The sequence below is a fragment of the Fundulus heteroclitus genome, chromosome 20 (assembly GCF_011125445.2).
Source record: "Fundulus heteroclitus isolate FHET01 chromosome 20, MU-UCD_Fhet_4.1, whole genome shotgun sequence".
In the NCBI taxonomy this organism is placed as follows: Eukaryota; Metazoa; Chordata; class Actinopteri; order Cyprinodontiformes; family Fundulidae; genus Fundulus; species Fundulus heteroclitus.
In genome coordinates, this window is record NC_046380.1 from 26,825,933 (window position 1) to 26,842,984 (window position 17,052).

Below are 17,052 nucleotides of genomic sequence, written 5' to 3' on the forward strand. Positions count from 1 at the left end.
AACGTATGCTGGAAAATAATCATACCCTTTTTTTAGTCATACCCTAAAAAAGAATCTAAAGATTTTTACAGACTTTTACATTTTGTAAATCATTATGTAAAAGTCTTTAGAAAGGTCTTTACAGCAATCAGACTCTTTTTTATATATAACAGCTGGACGGCTTTTTGCGTGTTTCCCGTTGTGTTTTGACAATTTATTGACGATGACTTCTAATAAGTATTTAAGATTAGCCCTCTTTCCATCAAGTTAATTTTCAGCTCCCTTCACAGACTCTGTATCGGATTCCCCATGTCGGGAAACTGAATGTTCCGCACCAAAAACAAGAGAGATTAGATTAGAGAGGGAGCGAAATCCCCCTCCTCCCCTCAGATCACGTTCCCCGACATTCTCTCGCGATGTTTCAAAACATCCCAGTTGCCAAATAAGCTAACGCTAGGCTAGCTAGCTGATATGCTGCTAAGTTTACACAAAGTCTCAATGAAGGCGCTTCCTATGTGATTGGGACATGGAGTTGAGAAGTATCAAGGACCAGGTAGTAAATACTGCTTTTGCGGTGCTATTACTAAACTTTGGCAAACTTACCCGACTCTTCGCCGCTGTACACAGCTGCTAGTCATCATAGCTGCACTACGAGGAAACTTTTCCTGCAGGCTAATTGTGTCGCAAATTCTTAACCATCCAGATTGTGTGGTATTTCTTTGAAGGCTTTTTGGAATGTATTTAAAAAATATATATAAAAATGTAAAGTTTGCATTCTTTTAAGACCGGCATTTTCCCCTCTAATAAGATCTGGTGGCTTGTGATAGCATGTATTCCTGCATGCTCTTTAATGAATATGTGCTGCCTTTCCAATGTCTTCCTCAGTCTCCACTGATCCAGGCCATATTCAGCCGAAATGCCGAGGACGTTGCATTTTTATTGGAGCACAACGAAAGTGTCAACGCTCAGGTGGGTTGATCCTGCCTGAAGCTGCTGCTGTGGTGTCGAGGTTGTTTGCTGTGTGTTGCACAGATGCTACTGAACTATCTATAGCCCAGCACTGCTTACAAAATATATCGAAGCTATAGAGATATCGCCTTCTCTCGTTTTGTGCAAACTCTCCATAGAACGTGCATTAAATACTCAGCAAGTACTTTATTTTGCTATGTTGAGATCTCCTACATAAATCACACTGGCTAATAAATGTTTGTAAAACAGTCACATCTGAAGTAAAGCCAGCAGGATCAGTACGGCTACTTGGTACAAGATTTATACTGCGATCAATAATATACCAATATAAGAAATACATGGCTCTGCTTAGTGAGTGATCACTAGGCCTTCTCTTAAAAAGATATGAAAGCTTAAAAAAATTCTACTTCAATGCTGTAGGGTCTGCTCAATTTCAGTCATGTACCTTTCCATAGGAATAGAAAAAAAAGCCTTTCTGCAAAATGCAAAACTGAACAATAGTAGGAGAACTCAGCAGAGTAAGAGAAATGGATCCTCCAGCAGCCTAAGCCAATAGCAGCATAACGACAGAGATAGCTCAGAATAACCTAAGCCACTCTAGTCATAGGCTTTGTCTAAAAAGAAAAGTTTTAAGCCTAGTCTTGAAAGTAGACGGGGTGCCTGCCTCACGGACCAAAACTGGGAGTTGATTGATTTAACAGGAAGTCAATGAAGGGAAAATGATCTCTTTTCTTAATTTTCATCAGAACCTTTGCCGCAGCCGGTATTGATGCTGAATAAAGGCATGTTTTTTTTTTTTTTTTTTATATATAACACACATACCTGTATATTGTGCATAATGGATAGTGGATATTAAGATAACTTCAATGGGCCAGAGGCAAGCCTCCATTCAGCCGTCGTGACCATAATGCCACATAATGTCAATGCTTCTACGGCAATCATTTGATAAACTTCCTTTTGACGGCAATTGAACAAACGTGTGTAGGTTAGTGTCTGATCACCCACAGGTACACAGACCAAAGAGCTGAAAGCAACCGGCTGTTTTTACAGGTGGCAGAAATGTTTCTGACACTAATTTTTTTTTCTTCTAAACGGGTATTTTATGTTTCAGGACCAAGAACAAAGCACCCCCCTTCATGCTGCTGCCTATTTGGGTGACGTTCATGTCATGGAGCTACTTATAAATGCAGGTAAGCCGAAGAAGTTTTGATGATTCGAGTGCTTGCACAAAAAATGTCTTGAATGTTATTGCATATTGCATAGAGACTAAAACATAAAGCTTGTTTTTGATTTTGCTCTCCGTGACAGGTGCAAATGTAAACTCTAAGGACCAGGGCTTGCTCACTCCTTTACACCGAGCCGCAGCCTCGAGAAATGAAGTACTTTGATTTACCCTTTTCAAACAAAGGCATTTTAAAAAGCAATCACTAGATTTTACTGTTCGATTTGTTGCTCTTTTTTTACCACAGAGGGCCGTGGGACTGCTGCTGAAACACAAAGCAGAAATCAACGCACGGGACAAGTTCTGGCATACTCCTCTGCACATGGCAGCTGCAAACTGGGCCACAAGTTGCGCTGCAGCCCTCATACCACACGTTTGCAGCCTGGATGTTACAGACAAATTGGGAAGAACGCCTCTACATCACGCAGCACACAGCGGCCACGCTGAGGTATCCTGTCAAGACGATAGAGAAAAACAAATCATGTCTGCTTTTAAACTTTCACGACCAGATTTAGGAGTAGATTTGCTTCGTTTAATAAAACCAGTGGTGGCTTGATATTTTCTTGAGTTTTAGTTCATGTGTTATTGTGTAAGACGACAGTATATATATTCTATCCATCCATTATCTTGCGCTTATCCGGGATCGGGTCGTGGTGGCAACAGTTGCAGGAGCAAAACGCATGTATTTACCCAGGTGTTGTGTTTTTCCAGATGGTGAACTTGTTCTTGCGTAAAGGAGCCAGTGCAAATGCCAAAGATAAGAAGGAAAGACAGCCAATACACTGGGCTGCCCATCTTGGTGAGTTTGTTTTAAAAGCTCTTTAGCCAGAATAGAAGTTTCTGAAGATTAGAAACAAAAACTTTCAGCAGGATGATGGAGGCTCGCCCCTTCCTTCCTGTTCTTTAGACAGGAAGCATTAAGGCTTAAAGAGTAATCTTGTGAAACTTCTTTTAAAAGTTTAGCTTTTTTTTTTTCATAAACGCCCACCATAATAAGACTTCAAAAGTATTTTTTAAGCATTTTAATGTGGCATATATCCTTTATGAGTCATATAAATAGCAAACAAATCTGTTAAAAAATAAAACAAGCAAAATAAAACTGCAATAACCTGGGTGCATAAGTATGTAAACTTTTAAATTGATCCTTTGCTAAAATGCATTTTGATTCAGTTTCCTCATCCCACATCTGGATTTTACAGTTTTTGGCCCGTTTTGTTTTGCAAAAGTTCTTATAATCTGTGCAATTTTGAGGACGTCTATCGTCCACAAAAGCCTTCTTCAGGTGACCCCATAGATTTCTTTATTTTTTATCAAATTTAGTTTTGAACTAAGGTCACTCCATATTTAGTTATTAATAAAGATAAGTTAAATTTACAATCAAGCAATCTTTTTTAAATCATAAATCTATTATTTTTTTATTTGGATGGATGTTTGGTCTCACTTTGGCACTAAGAAATTAAATAATTTTTTTATTTTCTGCTTTCTAGCAGACACCTGAAGGGCTTTAATCAAAGCAGGTTTGGTATTTGAATGTGTTTTGAAGCTGCTTCTCAGACCAAATTTCACTTGGTATTTTTATTAGTTTTGAGAAAGCATCCAGTTTCTACAATGACTTCTATCTGATTTTTGTCAGCTATCTTCAGTCAAGCCCAGAATGAATCATACTCCTGGCACCTTTAGATGTAAAATGGCTTTCATTCAACAACAGAGTTTTTTGATTGGAAATGAAACGGGCATCTCTCGAAACATAATGCAGCATTGTAAAAGGAGAACCAATTCTGAAAACAAGTAATTGATCTGTTTTTATTAACATTCTCAAAAACATGGCAGGTTAAAGAGTTTATACACTTCTCAATAATCAAAAGAAAAATATTTGTTAGCATTAAAGCAGCCAATCCCTTCTAATTGTACACGGCAGCTTTTTGCATATTTCCGCTGGTATTTTGGTTGTTTTGGTGATGAATCTTCTGCTCCTTCCAAATATTCTTTGGGCTGGGCTGCTCCAAATCGTCCAAATTGCTTCCAGTCATTAGCAACATGTTGGTAAAATTAAAACAATTAAAACAGTTTAAACCTATAAATCTGCCAGGGTTATGAATAATTTGCTGTGAAACCTTTTTGCACACCTCTCTGGACTGATACCTTGATACATTATAGTCACTTCTAATCTTTTGGAAGATGTCAGGAAAATCCTATTTGGGGACCCAAACGTTTTTTTTTTTCCAGATTAATTTGTTTCAGTGCAAACTATGGCAGATGAATGCAGTAAGTGAATTTAAAGGTGCTTTAAAATGTGTTACTTTAAATATTTGCATCTATGCAACCAGGTTATTGAAGTTTTTTTTAGAATATATGTTTTACCAGCACTTTACAGAAAATGTGGATGACTGTTTTAACCAACCCTACATGTAATTATTGATATATAATTATAACACTTATAATTATATAGGTATGTTATAAAAGCTCTCACTGATAGGAAAAACATGTTTTCTTTTTATCATACCGATCAGATGTGAAAAGACCGGCTTAATTATAGACTGGCTCCTAACACAGTTTCAGTTTGATTGTAACGTAACAGGAGATTTTTTGTTTTGTTTTGTATTTTTTTGTTAAAGCAATAAAGACTCCTGCAGTAAATGTAAAGCTCTTCTTGCAGGGCATTTGGACGTTTTGAAGCTGCTGGTCTCCCACATCGCAGAAGTGATGTGCAAAGACAAACACGGCTACACGCCGCTCCATGTGGCAGCTGCCAGCGGACACGTGGATGTGGTCAGGTGTCTGTTGAGACTCCGGGTGGAGGTAAAAGTTGCTTTAGCTTACTCAGAGAAATTATGCATTTCCATGCATTATGCGTTTAAAGATAAAGCATCTTTCTGGTGAGAGACGTTGCCAAATATTTGTTGAATTGAGTGAGTTTTAGAACTGTTTTTTTTTTTCTTTACTTCAAATTAAATTAAGGATCATAATTGTGATATATTTCAACGATAATTGTGATTTAATTTAGAATTTTCTTTGCATTAACCACAAGCAACAAAAATGGCCTGTAAATAAAGGTGTTTGTAAACAAGGACAGTTTAAAACAAGAAATGTAACTGTTTTTATTATTCAGAATATTATTATTTAAGAGAATAGCTTTTAATTGAGTTGGACATCAATCCTGGTTGAACATAAAGTGCAACAAACAATTCTATGTATTAAACAGTTTGGCCAGTACGTAATGCTATGGTGAGATTCCTGAAAGTTTCTGGTTAAGAAAAAAAAAATCATTATGCAAACTCTAAAACAAATATTACATTATCTCACTGCTGTAACTCTCTTCCTTTCCATGTGTAGCAAACCCACTTTAAACATTTTACCGACACCTAACGGACGCATCATATCCATTAATTGTTACATAGCCAAACATTGCAGACCTCTGCGATTGGGAAATCTTTTTAAAATTGCAATTATATTGCAAATGCAATCAATTGTCCAGCTCTTGCTCCAATAATAAACTGGTGTGAACACATCCTAAGCCAATACCTCAAAGTTAGGGCTGGGCGATAAATCGATTTAATCGATTAATTCGAATATACAATTCTTTAAGATTTCATTTTTAGATTGGATTTTATTTTGCCAATACTCTCATTGGGTTTCCATGAAGAGAACAGCATGTGATGCTGAATATATGTTTAGGCAAATGTATTGTCAAAATATTGTTAAGTAGAAACTTTTTTTTTTACCATAATACGAGGTACTTAATTTACTTATTTACTTTTTTTTTAACTTAGTTTGAAGTTCACAAGTGCAGTGAAGCCTGTTCTTAGCTCAATGTGTAAAACCACTAGCAGCAAATGTTTTGTTATATTTTCATTGTTTATAATGGCACGGCTGCCATCTTGTTTTACAAGCCTGTTTCACAGCTTGTTTTTAGTTGCACTTTGAATTCAGGTCAACTCCCTGACGAAATGCTTGACATAAAAAGCAAGGTTTTAAAAATAATTTCTTTAATTTCTTTTTATGAAACAAAAAGGAGGAAAAAAATCGATTAATCGGATTTGGTATGATAATATCGGAGATTTATTTTTTAATCCATATCGCCCAGCCCTACTCAAAGTTACAGATAAAACATTCAACGCCTGTCTTCTCAGTCATAATCAAGAAGTAAAACCCACTGCACATGCCTTACAGACCAACATAGGGTTAAATTATGCAACTTTGAGGTTAGTTTTTTTTTTTTTTTACGTTTAATGGCACTATTCTAACGTCCTCTAAGTGTAACCATATAACCCAAAAGTCTTATAAGTGTTTCCAAAACAACAGGTTCAATAACTTTTTTTTTTTTCCCCCTGCGTACTTTTAGCCCGATGAGCCGAACAATTTTGGCAACACGGCGCTTCACATGGCCTGTCACACAGGCCAGGACGCTGTGGCCACTGAGCTGGTGAACTGTGGCGCCAACATAAACCAGTCCAACCATCAAGGCAACACACCGCTGCATCTGGCCACCATCTCCTCCAGCGGCGTGCTGTGTCTCGAGCTCCTGGTCAACAATGGCGCTGATGTCAACATCCAGGTAAAAATAAATGCAGAAAAATCAAGACGTAAAAAGGCCTTTTAACTTTAAAGAGTTTGAGTCATTTAAATGTTAAATCTTCTGAGCGTTTGGACGAGTAATTAAAGGGTTTGTTGGTGTGACCGGTATCCTTGAAGATGCTTAAACTTTAACGTTTTCAGAATGTTTTGAATATTTTATTTTATACTTGTGCTTTAAATGGTGGAAAATATATTTTTATGTTGCTGTATTTCACCTGTACCCATTAGCCTGTTTTTTTTCTAAGCAGAAAAAGATAAATACACTGCAAAAACGTAACTAAAAATAAGTAATATTTTCTTAAAATTAGTGTATCTGTGCTTGATTTGAGCAGATAAATAAGATGGATCTGCCAATGGAATAAGACTTTAGCACTTAAAATAGGAACAACTCATCTCCGTCATCTTATTTCAAGTGCAGGATGTCTAATTATCTTATTATAGGGGTCAAAATACTCATTCCATTGGCAAATAATATTATTTACCTGCTCAAATCTAGGACAAAAACACACATTTTAAGAACATTTTACTTATTTTTAGATTTTTTTGCAGTGTAAGGGTTTAAGGAAACAGTAACTAGTGTATTTCTGAGGTCTCTGATCAGTAACTTTCCCTTCTAACAAGCCGATCTGGGTTTCCTGTAATGTAAAGCAAATAAGTTTATTTTCTTTTTTGTATTTTTCACACGGTAAAAAGTGTTGAGTTAGAATTTTCTTTAAAAATGCTTCAAAAGGTGTTCAACGTGTCATTTCCAGTAGTTACTGACTTCCTGTATATTAAGTGTATTTCTCTTTATGTGTTTAACAGAACAAAGAAGGAAAAAGCCCTTTACACATGGCGGCGATGCAGGGACGCTTCACAAGCTCCCAGATTCTGATCCAAAATGGTAACCAGTGTCCTGTGGCAACATGCGACTGATGGTTGGTTGAAGAAAATTAAAGATTTGTCTTCTTCCTTCAGGTGGCGAGATTGATTGTCTGGACGTAAATGGAAACACTCCTCTCCACATCGCTGCAAGATATGGTCAGGAGTTACTGACCAGCACGCTGCTGACCAACGGTGCCGCTAGAGGCAGGTGAGTCTGTCTGGATCAGCTGCTTTTTTTTTATGGTCGAAAAGAATAAAATATCCTGATTATATAAATGTTGCTACACCCACAACAATAATTTGCCGTTCTCTCTGATAACTCCAAAGATTACTGTTCAATATTGGCTGCTACCACAAACCACTGAACAGAACAGGTCACATGGCACACACTAATGTTGTGCACAATACATGCTGACGCTTCCACTGTTGTGATCTCTATAGACAGGGGATTCACGGGATGCTTCCACTACATTTTGCGGCACTTTTTGGCTTCCCGGATTGTTGTCGCAAGTTACTGTCTAATGGTGGGCCCCCCCCCCCCCCCCCTTTTTAAGTCCACCAGCTCCTAGCTGTTCTCTTGTTGGGTTTAGCCACAGCTGAAAACTCTTTGGGTTTCTCTTTGTTGTTTTTTTTTAACCCAGGCCAGTTTTACAATGTGATTCAAGACGGCCAAGTCCCAACCCTGGAGTTTGATATAAACAGCCCAGATGATTATGGGAGGACATGCCTACACGCAGCTGCCTCTGGAGGGTGAGTAATCAGACATTAACTCAACTCAATCAACTCAACCGGACCACAGATTGTTTAATTTGTCAGAGTCAGCCTGTTTTGTGATCCGTGTCAGCAATGCATCACTTGTAGAGTGAAGTCTATTAAGAATTTGGGTGTTTTTGATTCTGTATGTAGAGCAGCGGCTCCGTGTAATAAAGCATAGTTTATGATGCAGCTATCCTGGGTGCTCCTTTCTCTCTGCTTCTTTTCCTTGTTTTATCTGTGATCACAAGATGAATGCCCCTAATATGTTTATTGGTTCCAATAATATATACTTTTTTTTTTACATTTTTGCAGAAATGTTGAGTGTCTTAATTTGCTAATAAATAATGGAGCTGAACTGGACATAAAGGACGACTTGGGGAGGTAAGCTGTTGGTGAGGTATGCAGTGTGGTCTAAGCTGATTCTCTCCCCCCGTCCCCCATTACATGCTCTGTTATTTCTTTTCCCTCACAGATCTCCTCTGCACTACGCTGCAGCCAACGGGAACAGCCAATGTACAATTTCTTTAGTGAGAGCCGGAGCAGAGGTCAACGAGGCCGATCTGACGGGCTGCAGCCCTCTGCACTACGCTGCAGCTTCACACACTTTCTCTGGGTGAGAACCTTTTCCGCCACTTGAATCTGACACGGGTTTATACGTTAAGGGAAAACTTGGAGCTGATGGTACCAGTGTTGCCTCATTCTGATTTGTGTTTTAAGTGCTTAATATAAGAAGAAATAAAGGCAAGATAAATTTTCAAGCCTTCCGCTCCACACAGGGTCCCGTAAAACCGAGTTTTACTCTTCTCTTTTATTATTTTTATAGCAAGACCCAAAAGATTTTAAATAATCTTTTATTATATTCAGTAATATTCCTTCTGGGATTATTAAAGTATATCTGATTCTGATTAGCGATTAGCAGTCATCGCGACCTTCATCACTAAAGTAGCACCGTGTGGTTTTATTTCCTAGAAAATGAAGGTCCTTACATTAACTCTTAAGGGTTTAATGAGGCTGCCAATGTTTCCAAAGAGGCTGAAAGCCCAAAAGGATAAATTTGTGTGAGATTGTGTTAAAATATTCAACCATCCTGTTATCTGTTTTGAATTTTGCTCTGTCGCAGCCCGAATGAACACCAGTCATGGTTTAACGCGATGCAGAAAATACAGTTTCCCTGTAAACAGCTTCTTCAATCTCTCTGCTTCATCTGGACTTTATTGTTAGACACCTTATTGATATTGAAAATAGCTAACATTGAGTCTTCTTCACCCATTAAACAGCTTTTACACTCGACTGTGTAGCTGTCAGTGTGGCGCGCAACAGCTTCAGCATAAATTTTCCGATTAGCCGATCAAGAAAGTCGACCGTTTCTTGTCAACAGACAGGAGAAAGTTTTTCTCTAATTCTGAGCTGAGCATTTTAAATTGAACTGCCTGCTTTTATCCACAGAGGGGGTTTAAAATACGACACACACCCCAGTGAGGAGAAAAAACACGAAGCCTCCCTGTAAGTACATCTCACAGTTTTGTTTAGCAGTGAGTGTATCCTGGACAAAGCAAAGTGTTTTGCTTTGTGTTCGATAGTACTTTTTTTTTTCTACTACAAGAAAATCAAAACAAAAATATCTTCTAAAACTAAAATAATTTTTTTTTTCTTTCTGTTTTATTTCAGGTGTTTAGACTTTCTGCTTGACAACGGGGCAAATCCGACTCTGAAGAACAGCATGGGCTACAGTGCTGTTCACTATGCAGCAGCTTATGGGAACAAACAGCATCTAGAGCTGGTCAGCCATGCCTTTTTTTATTTATCTCTTTTCTTTTTTATGTATCTCTTTTCTGCTTTAATTACTTCAGAGCGGAGCTGATGCATATTTTTCATTTTACTCCGGCAGCTCTTGGAGATTTCTTTCAATTGCCTCGAGGAGGTCGAAAGTAATATTCCAGTCAGTCCTCTGCACCTAGCCGTAAGTATCGTCGTCAAAGACTCGTCAAATCTGCCTTGAACAGAGGGGGTTACACTACATGGACACATTGCGACATCACAGAGACAATAAATAAATAATTTAATAAAATCATTATTTAATAAGGCACTGATTCAGTAAAAAGCACATCGTGATTAGACAGAATAACTGAAGGAGCCCATGCAAACATGAAAAACCAACGCATGCTTCTGCAACCTCTAAATATATTATTAAAGGGCTAAACGGGTTAATGAGGAATTGGTGATCTAAGTAGCTAGTATCTACCTGTGTAGTACCTGCTTCCTTCTGTACCTGCTCATCTTGTGCTCTGCGTTCGTTAAGGAAGGTACGAATGCGTTGTACTTGTTACGCTGACAGCGAAGGACTTTGTATCTTCGTCCTGAGTTAATTAAGACATAGTAAGACATACTTAAAATGCATTCTGCCGCTCTGAGGACGGTCTGTTCAAACAGTTGTTGATGAGTTAGAGGAGCTGTGGTAGCCATAATCATCCCTGCAGTTAAAACTTTTTTACAGCTCAGTTACCGAACCAGCATGTAATGCAATACCTAAAGATTGACTCAGTTGTCCCTCTGTAAAAAAAACAAAAAACAAAAGAAAAAGTGAATATATATGCAAACCACAAACAGCCTGAGTCTGCTGAAAAAATTTAGGCGCTGATGGATCCGAAGCTAACTCATCACTGCAAAAACGGATCTAAAAATAAGCAAAATGTCTTTAAACATAGTGTTTTTGTCCTTGATTTGAGCAGGTAAATAAGATCATCTGCCAATGGAATGAGTATTTTGACTCCTAAATTGAGATAATTAGACATCCTGCACTTGAAATAAGATTATAGAGATGAATTGTTCCTATTTTAAGTGCCAAAATCTTATTTTATTGGCAGATCATCTTGTTTACCTGCTCAAATCAAAGACAGATACTCATTTTCAGAAAATGTTACTTATTTTTAGTTTGGTTTTTGCAGTGTTTTATCCCGCTGAGGTCATTATCAATGTGAAATTCCAGGTATTCGAAGGTGGTAACCTGCCCGATGTCATGACAGCTATAAACACTTGATTGCAGACTTTTATTTATACCGATCGCTTCATTTCTGCAGGCATATTACGGGCACTGCGAGGCGCTGTATTTGCTTTGTGAGACTTTAGTCAGTCTGGACGTGCGGGACATTGATGGCCAAACTGCGCTCCACCTCGCAGCAAAGAGGGGCTTTTCTAAATGCGTGGAGGTCCTGTTGGAGCATCAGGCTTCCTACACGCTGAAGGACTACAAGCAGAAGCGGACGGCTCTGCACGCCGCAGGTACGTCCAGATCGCCGTGCACGTTCAGCTCGGTCTCACCAAGCATGTTATCGACTAGCTTTTAATCTCAAGTCTCTGATTTTTCACTCGAGCAGCTGCTGAAGGCCAAGTGGACTGCCTGCTTTTATTGGTCAACAGGGAACAAAGTGCTGCCGTCATTGACTGCCAGGACGCGCAGGGGCAGTGAGTGACTCTGTGTTTTGACTTGCTGTCATTTTCAACACAAGCATGTTTTTTTTTTTTTTTTTTTTTTTTATTCCTGATGGGGAAAAAAGTTCTATTTAGATTTTTATAAATGCCCAGAAAATACATATTAGATTTCAAGCTTTGGTCCAAGACGTCAAATTGATCAAAAGGATCAATCATATTTGTTGATATGCAACTGATGTGTATGTAAAAGAATTTAAAAAGGAAAGCTAATTTTCCCAGCTAGGCTGATTGAGTCTGCCTCCTGGCCCGTTCAGACATGGAATCTTCTTTGTTTATTAGGACGGCTCTCATCTTGGCAGCTTTGGGACGTCACACTGACTGCGTCCACATCCTGTTGGAGAAAAACGCAAATCCGGATGCTGCGGATAAACAAGGCTTCACCGCGCTGCACAGAGCTGTGAGTTGGCACACGTCACACCTCGGGTTCCTTTCAACCCGAACAGACCTTTAATGACACGCAGAAGCTATGTTTACCCGCTTGTTTTTTTGCAGGCAATGTTGGGCAGTGAGGAGTCTGCTTTGGCTCTGCTGGAGCACGGGGCTTCTGCCCTGTGCAGAGACTCTCAGGGAAAGACGCCGCTGCACCTCGCCGCCTCCTGTGGTCACACAAAGCTGCTCCACATGCTGCTGAAAGCTGCAAAAAAAGCGGACCCTCTGGACTCCATGTTGGACTTCAGGGGCTTCACACCCACACACTGGGCTGCTTACCATGGTGACAATTTAGATTTTAATTAAAGCAATTCAGTTCAGTTACCGAATGTGTACATAATTACACGGGTAAACTAAAGTACACAATTTTTTTTTTATCTGTTTTCTTCCTCAGGTCATGAAGGATGTTTACACATTTTACTTGAGGACAGACTTTATAGCAACCAGGAAGGAAATCCCTTCACTCCATTGCACTGTGCTTTGTTAGTATTACAGTACACTTGAACCCTAAATGCGTAGAAATGTTTAGGATTCATTATTTCTGATGAGATTAGACTAGTTCTGGTTCTTTTTAATGTGCCTTTTGCTTTCCACACAGAATCAATGGACATGATGCTGCTGCTGGGCTTTTAGTAAAGACTGTCGGTCCTCATATTGTCCACACTATTGATACCAAAGGACGGTGGGTTCAATTTTTATTTAAATATTCAACAGCTGTCCCAGATTTATTTTGGTTTTTTTTGGACTTCTTCTGTAGGTTTTTAATTCATTCTTATTTTATGTGTGCGTGTGTGTTTTCTCGTGCAGGACGCCACTGCATGCGGCTGCTTATTCAGGGAGTGTGGCTGGGCTGGAGCTGGTCCTGGCCCATGGAGCGCAGGTCAACGCTGTAGATCACTTTGGATGCTCTGCTGTAATGGTGGCAGCAGACTGCGGACAGACCATGGCTGTCGGTAGGTGCCCGGACTCTGTGAAGTCGGCGTGTTATTGACAGCCTGAGACAGAACACAAACTTATTTTAGGCTCTTGCCCGGTTTTTTGCACTTGGTGTCTGTAGTTTTGAGCCTCGCTTTCTCCAGCCGGTCCATATTGTTTTACACCCTGTTCAAAAACAACATGTAGAGGCTTGTGGCGTGATATAACCTGTTAGTCGTTGCTTATTTTCTGCCTTTCAGAGTTCTTGCTGCTCAAGGCGAAGCCAGACTTGACCCTGGTGGACGTCAATAATAACACAGCACTTCACTTAGCCTGCAGCAAGGTCAGAACGCACACAAACTAATGCACTATTACTTTGTACGGTTGCACTGGTGCCTTAAACTTAGCATGAATAAAAAAAATAAATAACACAGTGACAGTAAGCAGTCTAAACAGCATTGTTTAAGCTCCTGAACGATGTGCTTCACTTTGCAGGGGCATGAGATGTGTGCTCTGTTGATCCTCGGGGAGATCGCTGATCCCTCCCTCATCAATGCAAGAAACAACTCCCTCCAAATGTGAGTTGCTTTAAAGCAAAAACGGATCTAAAAATAAGTAAAATCTTCTTAAAATTAGTGTTTTTGACCTAGATCTGAGCAGGTAAATAATATTATCTGCCAATGGAATGAGTATTTTTACCCCTAAAATAAGATAATTAGACATCCTGCACTTGAAATAAGATGATGGAGATGAGTTGTTCCTATTTTAAGTGCAAAAAATCTCATTCCATTGGCAGATCATCTTATCTACCTGCTCAAATCAAGAACAGATACAGTAATTTTGAGAACATTTTACTTATTTTTAGTTCCGTTTTTGCAGTACAGCAGCATGACAACGGCTGAAAAAGCCACGGGTTAAAACTTCAGCCGCATAAATGTAGATCTAAGTTACCGGTGAAACTGTAAGGCCTCTGTTTGTCCTGCAGGCCGCTTCACATCGCCGCGAGAAAAGGCCTGGCCACCGTTGTGCAGGTGTTGCTGAGCAGAGGAGCGGCAGTCATGGCTGTAGATGAGGACGGTACGTACGAAGGTTTATTTCTATGGGAAAGCATCACGTGTTTTTCTAACATGACGCCTTTCTCCTGTTGATTCCCTGCAGGTCACACCCCAGCTCTGGCCTGTGCCCCAAACAAAAACGTAGCAGACTGTCTGGCCTTGATCCTCTCCACCATGAGGCCGTTTCCTCCCAGAGAGGCCGACGCGGACCCAGCCTCCCATTTCAGCCCCATCCTGAAGAACTGCAGCATCGCTGCTACCTGCGGGTCCAACGGAAACTTGTGTCACGCTTAAAGAGCACACAAGCACCGATGAAGGGAGAGTTTATCTGCATTTACCTGCGAGTTATGAACGTGTGCCAAGCTGCTACACATCATGTATGTCGTCCTGCGCAAGTAGAAATATTTGCTTCTCTTAAATCCAGTCTTATGTGTTACGTCTATTTGTAGAGCTTTTAGATTCGCTTTTTTCAAAGTCGTGAATTACTATGAAAATTTTATTGGGAGAGTTGATGTAAGCGCACTAAACAAGCTAAACCTAAACGCTGTAAAAGGCAGTATTGGCTTTTAGGAGCTCTTTATAAGTCAGTTTATCCGACATGCCACAGATTTTAGCGAGAGTTTCCAATCATGTTAAGGGTTTTTACACAATATAGATTTTGATTTCAGTGTTTTCCACGTCTGGATAGGTGTGGAAGAAGATAACATAGATAACATTATCCCTCCTTTTCTCTTTGTGTTCTTCCTTCCTTCATCCCTCTTATATCCTTACTTCTTTGTTTCCTTTCATTTCTTACTGTTTTTTCTTTCTCTTGTCCTTTCTTGCTTGCTTCCTTGTACTCTTTCTTTTTTCTTTTTCTGTCCTTCTCTTCTGTCCATCCTTGTTTGCTACCCATTGTGTTTTTATTCTTTCTTGCCTCCAATCTCCTTTCCTTTGTGTCCTTCTCTTGTTTCTTTTTGTGTTTCCTTCCCTTTTTCCTGCTCAGTGTCCTGCTTCCCTTCCTTCCATGTGAACTTCTGTTCTTTTTTGTGTCCTTCATCAGGTCTGTCCTTGTGTGTTTTTTCTATCTTGGTTTCTCCTTCCTTCTTTTCTTTCTTTCCTTCCTGTCATTTTTTTCTGGGTTTTGCTTATTTAAAACCTGATGACTTTAAAGCAGCACCCTGTAAGTTTTGATCCAAGTATTTGCCTAATTTGAGATATACTAAATTGTTCAAAAACTCCTTCTGTTAATTTTTAAACCATGCAGTTTTGCCAGTGGCCTCCAGGGGCGCTAAACATGGGAGTTACAGGTCTAGCGCCCCTAGTGGCTCCAAGTTACTTGGTGCTGCTTTAAAGAAATCTGCCATAAAGTCATGATAAACTTTAGTGTTTTCTGTTTAAGAGCAGCCTCAGGAGCTGGAACCTTGAATCTGAAAAGGTCTGTTGTTTTCAAAGGAAAAATCTGTAAGAATCCCTTTTATTAGTATTCGTCCTCTAAGACAAAGTCCCATAGACGAATGGCTTACCTACCTGTCAAGTAAGTCAGATTTAAACCTTTATTCACACCACTGTACACTTGAGAATATTGCTTTATAATGATATGCAAGGTTTTCCCTCTGATTCATAGAATTTTGTGCCCTTCAACAAATTACACCCTAAAATTTCAGGGAATATTTGGTGAATTTCCCTAACTTCACATGTTTTCATAAGCTTTGCAATAATGTGTGGCTGATTGTCGTGCAAGTTTGATTTACAAATGCCTTCAATTTACTACTTCATAACATCTAATAGATGCTGCAAACTTTTTATGCAATTAATAAGACTATTTTCTTACTGTGCATTGGGTGTAGCACTAATGTAATTATTGTTACCATAATGTATCAATTATAACATTTTGTTTTTAAAAAGTTGTAATGATATTGTTTACAGAATGTGTATTTATGAATATCCTAAAATGAAGGTAATCTTTTACATGTTCCATCTAGGAAATTCAGTGATGAAGAAATAACCTCAGGTGATTGCGTTCGGCACTAAAGGTGCAATAACAGATTTATCTGGATGTTTCAGATTTAAATGTTGCATACTTTACAGCAATTTGTTAGAGAAATAACAGATTTCAAAGAAATTCATTTCATTTAAATGTAAATTTTTCTACCTAAAGTTAAAAATAAATTGGTGTGTCATTTACTTTTCTTTTTCTAATTTTTTTGGCCAGTTTAAGACCAAACAACTGTCATATTCAACTATTTTCAATAAATGTTGACACTAAAACGAAGACATTTTATTATATTTTTTGCAACTTATTATGTTGAGCCTTATTAAGCAGTTGGTTCCACAATAAGTAATTTTGTCTTTTTGAAATGAAGACAATCTTTCTTTTTGGAACACTAATGATAATTAGTTTCTTTATTTTTTTTTTCTTTTTCTTAGTCTCATCTTCTCTTCAAATTTAGGCCCTTCTCCAGCTGTTTATTGCTGTTTTATTTTATTTTATTTTTTTACAACTATGGCTTCAATAAATGAAACAACCATTGCTGTATTCGTGGAAAACAAAAGTGTTATTGCTCAGTAATACCTCTTGTGTCTAAGAATGGCTTTAAAACATTTGCACAATTGTACATTTGCTTTAAGTACCTGCCATCGGTCAACAAAGATATTCTTTCACCTTTCAAGCTAAAAAATACTTGCAAATATTTAAACTGTTGTTTTTCTTCAAGAGCTGATCTGTGGCAATGCAGTGCATTTTTCTGGGGTTTTTAAGATGTAATAACTTCAATGCAGAATTTTATGACAAAGTAAAAAAAAAACAATGCCTTCTGA

General features: G+C 38.7%; 1 protein-coding gene across 1 annotated transcript; it reads left to right on the forward strand.

Annotated features, from left to right (window-relative positions):
* Positions 1 to 379: 379 nt before the first annotated feature.
* Positions 380 to 17,052, forward strand: LOC105939071 (serine/threonine-protein phosphatase 6 regulatory ankyrin repeat subunit C). The gene is made up of 28 exons (XM_036152056.1): positions 380 to 532; positions 865 to 948; positions 2,060 to 2,138; positions 2,257 to 2,327; positions 2,418 to 2,618; positions 2,882 to 2,969; positions 4,827 to 4,969; positions 6,513 to 6,725; positions 7,550 to 7,628; positions 7,703 to 7,817; positions 8,051 to 8,133; positions 8,251 to 8,359; positions 8,678 to 8,746; positions 8,838 to 8,978; positions 9,812 to 9,868; positions 10,034 to 10,145; positions 10,254 to 10,325; positions 11,443 to 11,644; positions 11,740 to 11,827; positions 12,134 to 12,251; positions 12,347 to 12,566; positions 12,678 to 12,765; positions 12,882 to 12,965; positions 13,091 to 13,236; positions 13,459 to 13,541; positions 13,694 to 13,776; positions 14,184 to 14,275; positions 14,357 to 17,052. The coding sequence occupies exons 1-28, from the start codon at positions 506 to 508 to the stop codon at positions 14,545 to 14,547; spliced, it is 3,138 nt and encodes a 1,045-aa protein (XP_036007949.1). The 5' UTR covers positions 380 to 505; the 3' UTR covers positions 14,548 to 17,052.

Bases quoted from the DNA above. Each gene is read 5' to 3' on its own strand.
- LOC105939071 (XM_036152056.1), top strand. From the start codon at position 506: ATGGAGTTGAGAAGTATCAAGGACCAG. The intron at 8,747-8,837 runs GTAAGCTGTTGG...TTTCCCTCACAG, and splicing joins ATAAAGGACGACTTGGGGAG to ATCTCCTCTGCACTACGCTG. The intron at 9,869-10,033 runs GTAAGTACATCT...GTTTTATTTCAG, and splicing joins AAAAAACACGAAGCCTCCCT to GTGTTTAGACTTTCTGCTTG.